Source organism: Pectinophora gossypiella, chromosome 29 (genome assembly GCF_024362695.1).
Source record: "Pectinophora gossypiella chromosome 29, ilPecGoss1.1, whole genome shotgun sequence".
NCBI lineage: Eukaryota > Metazoa > Arthropoda > Insecta > Lepidoptera > Gelechiidae > Pectinophora > Pectinophora gossypiella.
This window is the reverse complement of record NC_065432.1, coordinates 3,733,839-3,749,486: the sequence shown is the minus strand read 5'-3', so window position 1 is coordinate 3,749,486 and position 15,648 is coordinate 3,733,839. Positions and strand designations below refer to the sequence as shown.

Sequence of the window (15,648 nt, the reverse complement as noted above, 5' to 3'; positions counted from 1 at the left end):
ACATTATGTCATTTAAACACTTGTTCAAATATATATTTTATATTCTTTAGAATGAATTTAATGTTTAAAGAATTAAGTAAGTAAAGACAATTATTCATCTGTATCTGTGTAAATCTCCACCAACCCGCAGTGGAGCAGCGTGGTGGAGTATGCTCCATACCCTCTCCGGCTGATTGAGAGGAGGCCTGTGCCCAGCAGTGGGACGTATATAGGCTGTTTATGTTATCATGTATCTGTGTAAATAAGGTCATAGTGTAACATCTGCGCTGTTAAATTGAGTGATACGAGACATTCGTTATGTAAAAAATTACGATTCAAGTGGAATTATTCGTTTAAACATGTTTTTTTTTGTGTTTTTTAAATTTATTTTCAATTCTATACTTTTGCGATGGACAAATCCACTTGATATTAACTCAGAATTCAAATTCAAAAATATCTTTATTCATTAGGTAACATAGTTACACTTTGAATCGTCAATTTTACATAACGAACGTCTCATCCGCCTAAAACTACTGCAGCTTCTCACAACCTGTATAGCCGGGGAAAAGAAGCTGCAAGAAAAACCTCGGCACAGGGCCCTAGACGTTCTTTAAAAAACATAAAATAAGAATGATATAACACCACCTCTGTGTACATTGACCTTAAAACTCCGTTGACACAACTGTTAATATTCGTGTTTTAATGTAAATATACTGTCTAAAAAAATCTTCTGATCATCCTTTATAGTTTTTGTAGGGTCACTAACATCCTGTAATTAATGGGGTGTAATCACAGTGTTGGTGAATCTTAAGAAAAAAGAAAACAAAATTTTTTTGCAGAAGTTATTTATTTATTGGTCAACATAACGAATAAATTATTACGAAATAACAGATAAGAATCCGAATTACTATTGTAAATTACATTGTAAAAAAATCAAAAGGAATTACATCGTTGTGTAGTAAAAGTTGACGTTTAACATGAACATAACATAAGCTCATAACCATATTCCCAATTGGGATAGTCAGGTACCTACAGCCATCGCAAGATGAACTAAGTACGCACGCTTCACCGAGCTTTCTGTTAGACTAACGTGACAGATGATTGAAATTTGACACTGGTAAAAACATTTTAGTAATAATAATAATAAAAAAGTTAATTTAGGTAAAACCGACACACATATACAACATTAAAATATACACATATACACATATTAATATTTACGTAGTTTAGTAATTTAGAGGAGCTCGGTGGCGCAGCGGTTAACGCGCTCGGTCTGCGATTGTTGAAGTAAAGCAACTTTCGCAAAGGCCGGTCATAGGATGGGTGACCACAAAAAAAATATTCATCTCGAGCTCCTCCGTGCTTCGGAAGGCACGTTAAGCCGTTGGTCCCGGCTGCATTAGCAGTCGTTAATAACCATCAATCCGCACTGGGCCCGCGTGGTGGTTTAAGGCCCGATCTCCCTATCCATTCATAGAGAAGGCCCGTGCCCTAGCAGTGGGGACGTTAATGGGCTGATGATGATGAATATTTAGTTGGAAAACATAAAGGTATATGGGTGCCGGAGTTCACCAAAAAAGGCCAGGGTTCAGTGAAAATTTACTCAGAGGGCAACACTGTGTTAATCAAAAAGATCATTGTAATCCTTGTTGCTGTATTTGCTGCAGGTATAGATGATCTCTGATTGGCAGTCATAGATGTCTCCTTCGCCAACTGAAAGGCAAAAAGAAAGTTAAACAATACAATGGTGCTAATTCCTGTAAACACCATCTAATTTTATTTCAAGTTATATCTGTCATTTTCTTATCCGCCGAAAAGGAAAGGGACGGGTAATCGACAAGCATAACACTTATGGAACACACGTCAATTTTAAGCTCAAATCTAAAACAAGGCCAATAACCCGACAGAATTATGTTGTCAGTACACGTCAAACGGTTTGATACCAGCGAGATACCTTCTGATTCACCCGGGTTATCTATTCATTTACTCATTCTTCCTAAAATTAAGAGCTGTCAATCATCCGTCCCTTTCCTTTTCGGCGGAAACGAAAATGACAGATATAACTTAAAGTAAAATTAGGAGGTGTCTGCAGGAATCGGGGCCATTAACAACATAAACAGCCTATACGACGGAAAATTCCACTTGATATCAACTCAGAATAATGTGCTGAATCATTCCCCTCAGTATTCGTAAAAGATATCACTAACAAGTACCAGTAGTCTTTAGTTATCGGATCAGAAATCTTAACACTTTCACGTAAACAACGTCATAGTACGCCGAAATTAGGTATAAACTCTACAGCACAACGTGGTATTACGTCTTATAAAAAATATTATTTCATACCAGAACGTCAGTAAACGTAGACTAGCTGTACTTTTATTTCACAGGTCAGTTACTGTGCCACAACACATCAAATTTTCAAATCTCTAGTGCTACGCTACATCGAAATTTTTTCATGTCTTTCGGAACACTACAATCACTACATACTTTCCTACTTCCCCCCGCGCAACGTCCATACACGTCGATCTGTCTAAATATCGCCTTTCATTAAGTTCACCTGTGCGCGTCCAGGAGGAGATGCTTTTGCGCCGCATACAACGAGTGATTCAGATAATTCTGGCAGTAACACTGAGACTGCAGAAGATTGTGAAACTGAAACTTTTAGTTGTGATAGCATTTTTAATACTCGTAAACGAAAATCGTATACTAACAATTCAAATTCTTCAGAACCTAAAAGCAAGAGATCTGGACTCGACCCCAAACATTTCAGTGACGAAGAAAACTCTGACAATATTTCGATCAATTCCGATCATTCAATACACTATTGAGGAGAAATATAGGAGATGACCTAAATTTAGAAGCCTCATCTTTCGTAATCGAGCACATATAGAAGGCCACCAAAGCCAGCTGTTGTCACCTTCATCAGTTTTTGCATTCAACATCAGACCTGAATCACGCGCGCACCAGTCATCCCTTCTACTAAACCCTTTTGCCGAAGAAGGTGGCCTAAGTGCACACACGCAGCCGCCATCTCCACCGCCTGGCCCTACAGCCGAAGTAAGCAACCCGACACCACACGAGCAGTCACCATCTCCACCGCCGAACCCTGCAGCCGAAGAAGGCAACCCGAGACCACGTGAGCAGTTACCATCTCCACCGCCGGACCCTACAGCCGAAGAAGGCAACCCGAGACCACGCGAGCATTCACCATCTCCACCGCCGGACCCTGCAGCTGAAGAAGGCAACCCGGAACCACGCGAGCAGTCACCTTCTCCACCGCCGGACCCTGCAGCCGAAGAAAATAACCCGGAACCACGCGAACAGTCACCATCTCCACCGCCGGACCCTGCAGCCGAAGAAGGTAACCCGGGACCACGCGAGCAGTCACCATCTGCACCGCCGAACCCTGCAGCTGATAAAGGCAACCCGGGATCACGTGAGCAATCACCATCTCCACCGCCGGACTTTGCAGCCGAAGAAGGCAACCCGGGACCATGCGAGCCGTTACCATCTCCACCGTCGGACCTTGCAGCCGAATCACAGAACGTCTATCACCGTGGAAGTGCTTTAATGTTATTCCCTGGTTTGTAATTATTACCATATCGACTAAGGCTGAACGTTACTGAACGTTGACGTGAGTATACGCTGTTTTCTGTTCTTTCCCATCATATCTATATTCCGTAACAAAACGTCATTTAACGTCGCCGTGAATAAACGTTGTTCAATAATATTTTCGATTTATGTCACTCAATAGCAAACAACATCGTAGAACGTCGCCGTGATTAAACGTTGTTACCAATTGTATAGGATTTGATTGATATAATACAAGTGAACGTATTCTAACGTCGACGTATGATGGCGATAGTGCTACTATCATAACTTTATTTTGAAATTGGTGTGGTACATCGTTGTTAGACGTTAATCATATTTGTATGAAAAAAGTATGTGCTATAGAGCTTAGTCTTCAATACAAGGCCTGTTTACGTGAACGTGTTAATTACCCTTAAGTTAGGCCGCCATTTGCCATTTACTTAGTTAAGAGTGTTTTTGTAATTATTTCTTTTTATTTTGGTGCAATAAAGTGTATTTGTATTGTATTGTAAGTTATTACGCAAAACCCTTAAGTAATTGAGTGGAATTCTCTGCCGTCTCGTGTATTTCCGAATGCATATAACCCGGGTGCTTTCAAGGCCAGAGTGAACAGGCACCTTCTGGGCGAGCTCCATCTTAGGCCTCGTCAATGCGTTCGGGCAAGTCTGGGGCGAAGAGCAAACCCATCAAAAGTAAAAATAAAAAAATCAAAATCAAAATCCTCAGCAACTGGAGAAGAATTTTGTTAAAGTTACTTATATTATTTTTATTAAGATCCTTTTTGGCTTTAATAGATAATTGAACAGTGAATACACTGCTTGTTTTTTTTTTTTTCTTTTTAAAATACTCACGGATTCCTATTGTGCCGATAATACCGAAGAGAGCATCAATGACGTCGTCCAGAACTGTGAAAAAAAAAGAAATAAAATGTAGATTAAAAATTAAAATACTATGAAATAAAATATTAAGTACTTACTTAATGTTCTCTACAAGACGAACGTCGTGTCTTATAAGGAAGTCAAAGAATTGGCCTTTGATAGACAATAATGGAGAATGGTACACCGACAAGAGCGTGGCTCTAAAGTCAATGATGATGCATATTCTACTAAAAAGAAAAAAAAGGAAAAAGGGAAAGAGAGAAAAAGGTGAGAGGATGAGCAAGGCGAAAGAAGCAAATATTGAGAGTTATTGAGGACAGAATAGGCAAGATGATTGGACACTTAACAAGACACGACTTTATTAAAAAATCATAGAAGGGAAGCTACAAGGAAAGAGAGGAAGGGAAAGACCAAGAAGAGCTTACACGGAACAGATTAAAGAGAAGGCGAACGCCGTGTCTTATAAGGAAGTGAAGGAATTGGCTTTTGATAGACAAGAATGGAGAATGCTACGCCGACAAGAGCGTGGCTCTAAAATTAGTGATGATGAATATTCTATTAGACTGTGCTTAACAAACATCTAAATGCATATTTTTTTACTTGATTTATTGTAGATTTGCTACAAATGGCATTAACTTGCACGTAGGTACAAGTCCACAGTCCAGCCTGTTCGCGTAGCAAAAACTTAAAATCTTAATTAAACATTTCCGAAAATTCCGACTTATTAGGTAGTACAATCGAGTAGATGTTTTTTTTCGTTACGGTGTCACTAAAAACCTGTATAGATTAACACCCTGTATAGTAATAAATTGTGTTACTTACTGTCACCAACTTCATCCAACAGGTTGGCGAGCAGGCAAACAATGATACCAACTGAAAAAAGATAAATGATAAATGAATAAAAATGCCTGCTAAATGGCTACTAGCCCAAATACCTCCACCAACCCGCAGTGGAGCAGCGTGATGGAGTTTGCTCCATACCCCTCCTGTTGTTTGAGGGGAAGCCTGTGCCCATTATTTATTTATATGTTATATTACATAAGTATTGCGCCTTTTTAATGCCTAGTTTGGAAACATTACCAAAGTGGGAACATTCTGAAATTGGAAACATCACAAAATTAGGATTGGGACGTATATAAGCTGTGTACGTTTATGTTATGTAATAAAAATCAACCATTTTTTTTTTTATGTGAGCAATGAAAACAAAATCTTAAAGAACTAATCCCAATAGGCTGGTAATGTTACAAATTTTTTGCATTAAATACTTGGGCGGAATGATGTGAAATAAAAACATATTTAATTATTATAATAACTATTTAAGCAAATAGTGGTGTTGAGTCTAGTACACATCATCTAAGTTTATTTTAAGTTATACCTGTCGTTTTCTTATCCGCCGAAAAGGAAAGCATATTTGCTATAGCAAACACATAAATTTTAGGCAGAAACTTAAAAAACCCTTCCAATAACCCGACATAATTAAGTTGACAGCACACGTCAAACGGATTGCATATGAGCGAGGTGCCTATTTTATTCGCCGGGGTTATTCATTCATTTTAAATTTATTTTCGGCGAATAAGAAAATGACGGGAATAACTTAAAATAAAATCAGGAGGTGTCTGAAGGAATCGGGGCCAATAACTAAGTAGGTAAATAGTATGATCACTTACCGGATTGGATAACAATTTTCACAGTGATATCTGGAATAAAATGAATAAATATTACACTCATTAAATCCTTTAGGTAATACTGTTAAATAGAAAATAATCGATCGATCTAATGTTAACACGTTGACTGGATTGTTATTTCCGATCCCGCGGGATCTCGAATTTGCGATCTTGAGTCGGGATTGCATTTTCTACTTCTCACGTATGGGTTTTGAGGTTGATGATGAAGAGTATAAATTATTATGTAGGTAGGTACGGTCACGAGCATTAATATGTATACACTTTGGTACCATGTCACATTAACTTTTTTGACGAATTGAACTGTAAGTCGCACTAAATGTCAAATATGTTAGTGCGACAGAGTCCTAAAGTGGGTACATTATATTGCTCATGACTGTATGTGATACGTACTAGCTAATATTAGAAGTCCTCCAATGGCGTTGACTCCAACCGACAAGATGGCGGAAATCTCTCCAAGTATGTCATTGACAGCGAGGAAGAGGACTCTCTTGACTCCAACCAGGTTGATCCATCCTGTCAACAACAAAGTACAGATTATTATTATTGCATATGGCAGACGAACATAAAATATCCTGCGTGGATCATATATCCAGCTTAAGCTCAACCAAGCCAAGTCTCTGCCGCATCCGTCACCTGGGAACCGGTGCAGAATATGTACAGAGAGGTTAAAAAGGCCACATTGAAGCAATTCATCTAAGAAAGCAATATTGCTATTTGACATTTGATTGCATTGCGCACTTACTTTTATATGCGCTAATGTCAAATAGCAATATTGCTTTCTTAGATGATTTGCTTCAATGTGGCCATTATAACCCCCCAGATGTTATAGTGTTTTTCATTCCGAAGTAACAAAACTTATGTTCGAAAGTCACGTAATATATTACCTCCGTGTTTCTTGAGGACAGCGTTGAAATCTTTCACGCAATCGTTATATTTGAGTTGTTTGAGCCAGTCAGCTAAGTTTCCCTTCAGTGGCTTAAACAGCTTAGATCCAGAGTCTGAAAATAACAATACACAAATAACATTATGTCTATACAGTGTAGTTTTTCTATAGTTTCTAAGAGCTGTTAGTCTCCCAAATATTAAATAAATACTTACAAGTTTTGTAGTCAGCGGAGATGGTAATGGTAAGAGAAATGTAGACGGCTGTAACAAAAATAATAATTTTAGAAAATAAAATACTAGTCTTACACTGAAGCAAAACTCACTCAATGTACAGGTCTTAAAATAGCCACATTGAAGCAATTCATCTAAAAAAGCTATATTGCTATTTGACATTTGCGCGTGAGCAAGTGCGCAAATTGAATAGGTACTAACATGTCAAATGGAAATATTGCTTTTCAAATTAATTGTCCGCAATGTGGCCTTTTTAAATCCCTCAAGATTTTCCTTTTCTAAATACTCTTCTGTATACTCTTTTCTGTACACTCACCGCGGATCCAGACGGCACCAAGTCCTGGGCAGGCCTTGTCAATGACAGCTTGGTAACTGATGACCACTGTGAAAATAAAAAAAATATACAATTTTAGTATTACAAAATAGAGAAATTGAATATAACCTTCATTCAAGAGCGTTCTATGTATCCTTATCTGACAAGAAGGGTTTAAAATGCCACATCGAAGCAGTTCATCTAAAAAGCAATATTGCTATTTGACATTTGTTGATATTGCGCACTTACTTTTGCTGATACTTATTGTTGATATGCGCTAATGTCAAATTGCAATATTGCTTTTTAGATGAATTGCTTGGATTTGGCTTTTTTGGCGACGAGCACGTGCTGCCTTTCGTGGTTAGTACCGAACTGAGCATAGGACTCAGCTAGCCACAAGTTGGTAGTGCGACTAGGGATCGACGATCCAACGATGTTATGTTGGAAGTTACGTCGCCCTGTGCAAGTTTCGATAGCGCGTTTTAAGACTGCATTATTGGATTGTGGCGCCATCTGTTGCATGTGGGCGGAACTAGCTGGTCGTAATACTTACGCCTGAAAACGTAGTCCAAGTATTCTCCTTTAGTCTTGGGGGCAGCTGAAACAAGAAATTTAAGTTAAGTATTCTGAATAAGCCCAATTGCGGTAGTCAGAGGTACATCCATCGAAAAATGAACTAAGTACCCACACCTCGCCAAGCTTTCTGTTAGACCAACGTGATAGGTGAGCCGTATCGCCGTCTATAATGGTCGAGCCAACAGTGTTAGTTAAAATTGTACCTAAGATAAATTAATGACTCATTGGCGTATCCGGTACCGAGGTTTGCCATAGAGACAACCAATGCCATAGAGGCAGCCAATCAGCTCGCGACACCAAACACTTCAGGACCCCGATACCGACCCCGCCGGCGTGGTCGACGATTTCCCTCATTCAGCACTTATCGCTATCGATCCACTAGGGTCGATTAATTCTTTCAAATATTTTCCCTCTCAGACGACGCCCTGAGCCGAGGTTCGCCCCAACTGGGCACCCTCAGGCCTGTTGTCTTAAACGTTGTACCGGGTGAGAGCCTTAAGCGCTCCCCATTTGTCCGGCCAAGTAGTTAATGCCATCTGCGGCAAATATACAATAAGTCACGTCAAAAAAAAAACACATGTGTCACATTAACTTTTTTGACAAATTGAACTGTAAGTCTCACTAAATGTCAAATATGTTAATGCGACAGACTCCTAAAGTGGGTACATTATATTGCTCATGACTGTACCAATTTTGACTTTTTTACAAAAAATAAGATAATATGTCTAAGATAAATAATGTACCCTTTTTAAAAGCAAATAAACAGTATTTCTATTTCTAAGATTGCACAAGAATATATTGCGTTGGGGGAGGCCTATGCCCAGCAGTGGGCGTCATACGGCTGATGATGATATTGCGTTGGGGAGCAGTGACCGAAAATGAGCCGATAACTATTTGTTTTAAATGGGAAAAAGTTATCCATCCCGGCGAGGTCGGTAAAAGCAATAAGCTAGTTTTACTAAACGTCAAAACACGAAATTGCAATGGACTTTGTAGGTAACATAGTTACACTTTCAATCGTCTTCTTTACATACACAAAACAATATCTCTTATGTTTTTCAAATTTTGTCTTATGTATCATCAAATCTCATCTCTTCTAATTTGTGTTATATAAACATAAATAAGTGAGGAGCTCGGTGGCGCAGCGGTAAACGCGCTCGGTCTGCGATTGTTGAAGTTAAGCAACTTTCGCAAAGGCCGGTCTTAGGATGGCTGACCACAAAAAAAGAAAAAAGTTTTCATCTCGAACTCCTCCGTGCTTCGGAAGGCACGTTAAGCCGTTGGTCCCGGCTGCATCAGCAGTCGTTAATAACCACCAATCCGCACTGGGCCCGCGTGGTGGCCTTAAACCACCACGCGGGCCCAGTGCGGATTCCCTATGGATGGATAGGGATCCATCCATAGGGAAGGCCCGTGCCCCAGCAGTGGGGACCTTAATGGGCTGGTGATGATGAAACGTAAATAAGTAGCTATAGACACTAATCATCCGAGGGGGAGCCTGGGGTTCTGTACTACAAGCTAACGCTTCTCACAGACCCCAGTCTCTCTCACCAACAACTGTATCTTAATCCTTTTTTAATTGTTAATTACCAATTTTGTTGTGTTGATTTTAATAAAAATATTTTATTATTATTACATAACGAACGTCTCATCCGCCTAAAACTATTGCAGTAATCAGTCGGTTGTACAACAGGCGGCATCTCTTCTAGACAACTTCAAGTTATGGGAAATTACTTACTCAAGAACGTATTGAGGGTCACTTTATTGCCGCCTCCTAAAAGTCCTCCAAGGAGGACGTTGAGCAGGCCTCCGAGTAGACCCAGCAAAGTGTTAACGACGATGCCAACTAGGGCAAGGAGATTCCTCAGAAGTCCACTGACAGCATTCAGCACACCATTGATGGTCAGGCCGAGGTTGCCTGAAAAAGGAGGCGGATTAGAACGGCTACTTTACCACACCACTTACCTCGGTATTTTAAGATGTTCAGTCAATATAATGTACCCACTTTAGGACTCTGTCGCACTAACATATTTGACATTTAGTGAGATTCACAGTTGAATTTGTCAAAAAAGTTAATGTGACATAGTACCAAAGTGTATACATATTAATGCTCGTTCACTCCAACCTTCCTCAACTACGACCTCAGCTGAGCTGACCCAAGGGCTTCCTTGAACTCAGCTCAAAATTAGTAATCTTATACGGTGCGTCAACCTTTACTCGAGCTTACTCGAATAAGTCATGGCGTCATTATTTTCGTATTATTATGTTGGCAGACTCGACTCCAGTGAGTAAAGTCCTCAAGTCGAGGGCGTAAATGTCAACTTGAAATACCAAAGCAGAGGCCGAGTCGAGTGGAGGAAGGTTCGAGTCTTAGTATAAGGGTGTTAGTTTGTACTTATAAAATTCAAAATAAAATGAAATGAATTATTAATTTTATTTAAATGTTGAAAAGAAAATAATTTGGTTAAGTATATTAAATTTTAAAAGTACAATACAAAAATAATAAGTACAAAAAGAATTGCCAACAAATACCTGTGTACTTATGTAAATTAAAATAATTTGTCTTTTTTAAATTTGTTTGTGTCTCTGTGTACAACAAACTGTATTTATTTTAAAAATATATTGTTTTATGTTCTTTGGCTAATTTAAAACTAAAATAAGAAATACTCACTGTAGTAGCTGCCGCAAACATTTATGATCAAGGTCTGAAAAAGGAAAATGCAATTCAAAAATCACCATAATCATATTAGCTACTTACTTACGTATTTTGCCATGACACTTAAAACTTGACTAACTTATTGTATTGTATCAAATGGCTAACATCCTTCACTTGGCCAGACAAACAGGGAGTGCTGTAACTGACAGACACGGTTACTGCCTTCTGAGGCCCAAATCACAAATTGGTAGTTCAGGTGAGGTTCAGACTCGAGTGCGAACACTCAAACTCGAACGAGAGCCCTGAGACTCGGGTGAGAGCCCGAAAACTCGGGCGAGAGCACAAAGACTCGGGCGAGAGCCCTCAGCCCTTATGACTGAATGAATTATACCTATGCCAAATAGCAGTTTGTACTTACGTTACCCTTGCCAGGAATGGCGGTACCACTGACGGACGATAAGGCGACCTGAAAAAAATAATAGGAATTTAACTTTGCATTGCAAGTCACGAAAACAGTCCAATAGCGTATCATCCGAAACATTTTTGATTTTATGGTTATTAACTCATTACTTACAATAATTTATTACTTTTTTAATGAAATATAGGATGCTTTTAATGTTAAGACTCATCATCATCCCCCTAGCGTTATCCCGTTTTTCACAGGGTCCGGTTTTTTACAGAAGCGTCTGCCTGTCTTACCTTCCAACCAGCGAAGGGAAAACCAGCCCAATACAGGTTAGGTCACATACCTCTGAAAATGCATTTCTCGAGAATGCGAGTTTCCTCACGATGTTTTCCTTCACCGCTGAGCACGTGATAGTCAAAACAAATTCGACAGTCATTGATTTAGGCCTGTGCTGGATTACCTCATGAGAGACAAGTATTCTACCAACTGGGATAACACGGCTTCTTGTCTTAAATTTCTTCTTTTAATGGTAAGACTATCAATAAAAAATGTTTCCGGGGGTATAAAAAGGCCGCATTGAAACAATTTATATTGCAATTTGACAAAAAAATTCAAATTAAGAAGAGTGTGCACAAACAAAAAGTCAAATAGCAATATTGCTTTTTTAGATGGATTGCTTTCAAGTGTTTCTTTCAACCCCTTCAGTATTTCTATATGAATAATTTTAAAATAAAGAACGAACAGTTTTTTAAATATAATGATTTTATTTATTAAAATTTTTCGTCTTACGTTATTTTCTACCTTTTTATTCAAATGCAAATATAATTGCACCAAAATAAAAGTAAATAGGTAGTTACAAAAGAGACGTAATAGTTTTTTTTTTAATATTAAAAATACATATATATTTTTTTAATTTAATTCAAAATAAGAATTATATCCTCACCGCAGCCAGAACAGCTAATAGGATGCACTTCATGATGTCGGTTGGAATTCTGAAGATGCCTGATACCCTCAACCTACCGCTTATATACGCAATATTACTTCCACAAACAACCAGTAGGTAGTTTACTCAGCTGTCCGCCATTTTGTAAAAAAAATGTTTTTAATGTAACTAGCTTTTTGCCCGCGAGTTGGTTCGCGTGGACTTTGATCGGTAATCTTTCTTTCTAATAGATTTTTATTTCCGAATCTGGTTTAGCGTGTATCCATGATAATGTGTAAGTACATAAGTATTGTGATGTAAATGTACCTTTACGTATATTTGTAGTGTCTTAAAATGTGTCTTTCTTTCTAAGTATAAAAAATAAATCGATGACGGGCAGTTTCTATTCGTTTGTAAAAATATTTTTTTTAATATAAGTATGCAATATTTTTATAATAATTGACTAAAATCATTTTATCACCGCGACAACCAAATATACACAAATATAAGTTTCTCTCAAAAAATAACCTATTACCTTCTGACATGACTCATTGTAGATTAGCCGCAAATGGCATCAACTACTTGGCCGGACAAATGGGGAACGCTGAGGACTGTCGCTCGGTTAAAAAATGAACCCAAAGCCAATGCTCAGGGCGTCGTCTGAGAGAATAATTTTTGGAAAAATCAATCGACCCTAGTGGGTTGACAGCAATAACCCTTTCTGTACCCTTAACAACGTATAAGTATACAAAATTTCATGATTTACGGTAGAGTAGAAAAGGTGTGACAATATAACAAACAAACTTTCTCATTTACAATATTAGTACCTAAGGAACTTAATGCAAAAATATTTATCTACCTACTGTTGAAAAGTTTTATGTGTTTTTTGGAACAATAGTACATAATTTAATGGCTCTTAAATTAATATTATTAATACCAATAAAAATTAAGAAACTAAAATTTATATTCAATAAAATGAACAATATTTACAAAATGAGTAATCTTAATTCATTAATTTTGGACTCTAATCCCGGGTTGGCCTTCACCGTCATGATTTAGACTTTGGGTTTGATTAATGTTTGGATCACAGACAATAAATAGGCCTGGGGAGTTAACACGTTCGCGGACAGTAAGTCCCCCTCGTGTGCACTCAGTTTTTGTATGGAAAATTGAGAACTGTCATAGCATACGTTAATTTAAGCTCATCTAATGAAAGATATAATATGGCAGTCGACTCATAAACTCACGCCTATTTCCCACCGGGGTAAGCAGAGACTATAGAATTCCATTTGCTTCGATCCTGACACACTTCTTTTGCTTCCTCCACATTCATCAATCGCTTCATACACGCACGCCGGTTCAGAGTAGATCGTATTGAACCTTTTCTAAGGACATCTCCAATTTGATCATCGTAAGTCCTTCTCGGTCTTCCTCTGCCAGCCCTACCATCAACTTTCGCTTTATATACCGCTTTTGCAATTCTATTATCCTTCATCCGCTCAACGTGTCCAAACCAACCTAACATTCCCTTCTCAATCCTGCAGTCGACTGCTCTAGCATATTCGCCATATTTGAATACAAAGTCGCTATATGGATCATGCTCTTCTTCCTCATCCATATCTTCATCCTCTTGTTCATCATCAGAAAATCCTTCCTCTTCGATGCTTGATTAGTCTCCCGATGAACCTTCTGATGCCCCTTCAAACATTTTCTGCGTATGGCCTAATGCGGCATAATGGCCACATTAAAGCAATTCATCTAAGAAAGTAATATTGCAATTTGACATTTGCGCATATAAAAGTAAGTGCGCAATGCAAACAAATGTCAAACAGCAATATTATCTTAGATGAATTGCTTCGATGTAGCCATTTTAGCTCCCCCTGATAGTAATAGTTATAAGTAATATATTATTATTGAACCAGCATCTCGTTTCTACCAACAGTGGAGCAACCTACGAGAAATAATATTTCAATTTATATATTACTAGCGACCCGCCCCGGCTTCGCTCGAGTGCAATGCTGAGCAAAAAATGAAATTATTTACGACATCACATTTAAAAGCCTCAAAAAATAACAGAATTTCTCCACTATTTAATGGATGTTATTATACATATAAACCTTCCTCTTGAATCACTCTATCTATTAAAAACACCGCATCAAAAACCGTTGCGTAGTTTTAAAGTTTTAAGCGTACATAGGGATATAGGGACAGAAAAAGCGACTTTGTTTTATACTATGTAGTGATGAAAAAAAATTACGTGACTTTAGAGTAGATTTGATTGCTACTTAGCAATAAGGCCGCCTATTGTACTAATTCTATTTCTCTTTTGTTTTGTTTTTTGTTTTTTCCTGTTTGTGCAATAAAGTATTTGTTATGTTATGTTGTTATGTTATTTGCCACCCTTGGCCGCACATATGGAAACCGCTGAGGGTACCTACTACCCAAGTGATATCAAGTGGTTTCCAAGATAATGGTCCGGTTAATGGCATTTTACGCCCCCTATTAGCATGTGACTTGAACATACTAACGAGAAGTGGGTGTATGTTGTAGTGAAGAAGCAGTATTTAGCCCCTCCGCAGAATACCTTGTCTATGGACACTCGCTCGACTGTTGTAACGCACACGCACGCTGTTGTTTTGTACTGACTAATTTGATAAGGATAAAGTATTGTGATCCGTGATATTGTGAGAGCAATAATAAACTATTCGTCCAAGTGGAGTTGTTTTATTATTAAGAAGGAGATCTACGTGTATCCTGCACGCGTCCCCTCACTAAGTTCGACCAACGCATTCAGGCCAGGCTTTTTGGCGGGAAACGGGAACGGGACAGTTGCTTACTTCATTGAATAATCTAAATAATTAATACGAAGTGGTGTTTTGTGGTTAATGATCGCATTAAGTTAGTCGGAAGACATTCGCGAGTGTTATTATATCGGAGTATTCAATGAACAAAGTGTATCTGCCTATTTTCGCTTCGTGCTAAGAAGCCGCTTCACGACTCGAAAGTTTATGCGGACTTTTGAATTAATTCGTTTGGGGTTCGGAGTAGGAGTCTACTCCGAGGGTGGGAGCTTAGGTTTCATCATCATCACCTTTTATCATTTCATTAATCATCAAGAAAAAAAATACGTAAGACATGGCTGTATGGGCATAGTTCCCTTTGCCTTACCCTTCGGGGAAAACCAAAACAGCATTCAGGCCAACCCTGAAAGACATTCATTGAGGCTTTTCGGCGGGAAACGGGAACGGGACAGTTGCTTTCTTCATTGAGTAATCTAAATATAATTAATACGAAGTGGTGTTTTGTGGTTAATGATCGCATTAAGTTAGTCGGAAGACATTCGCGAGTGTTATTATATTGGAGTATTCAATAAACAAAGTGTATCTGCCTATTTTCGCTTCGTGTCAGGAAGCCGCTTCATAACTCAAAAGTTTATGCGGACTTTTGAGTTAATTCGTTTGGGGTTCGGAGTAGGAGTCTACTCCGAGGGTGGGGGCTTAGGTTTCATCATCATCACCTTTCATCA

General features: G+C 38.5%; 1 protein-coding gene across 1 annotated transcript; it reads right to left on the bottom strand.

Moving 5' to 3' along the window:
- Nucleotides 1-954: 954 nt before the first annotated feature.
- On the bottom strand, nucleotides 955-12,215 carry LOC126379565 (uncharacterized). Its single transcript, XM_050028367.1, has 13 exons — nucleotides 12,144-12,215; nucleotides 11,213-11,260; nucleotides 10,810-10,843; nucleotides 9,877-10,056; nucleotides 8,116-8,160; nucleotides 7,566-7,631; nucleotides 7,232-7,279; nucleotides 7,018-7,131; nucleotides 6,524-6,646; nucleotides 6,116-6,145; nucleotides 5,271-5,321; nucleotides 4,422-4,475; nucleotides 955-1,692 (listed from the first exon to the last, which is right to left on the bottom strand). The coding sequence occupies exons 1-13, from the start codon at nucleotides 12,174-12,176 to the stop codon at nucleotides 1,601-1,603; spliced, it is 918 nt and encodes a 305-aa protein (XP_049884324.1). The 5' UTR covers nucleotides 12,177-12,215; the 3' UTR covers nucleotides 955-1,600.
- Nucleotides 12,216-15,648: the final 3,433 nt, after the last annotated feature.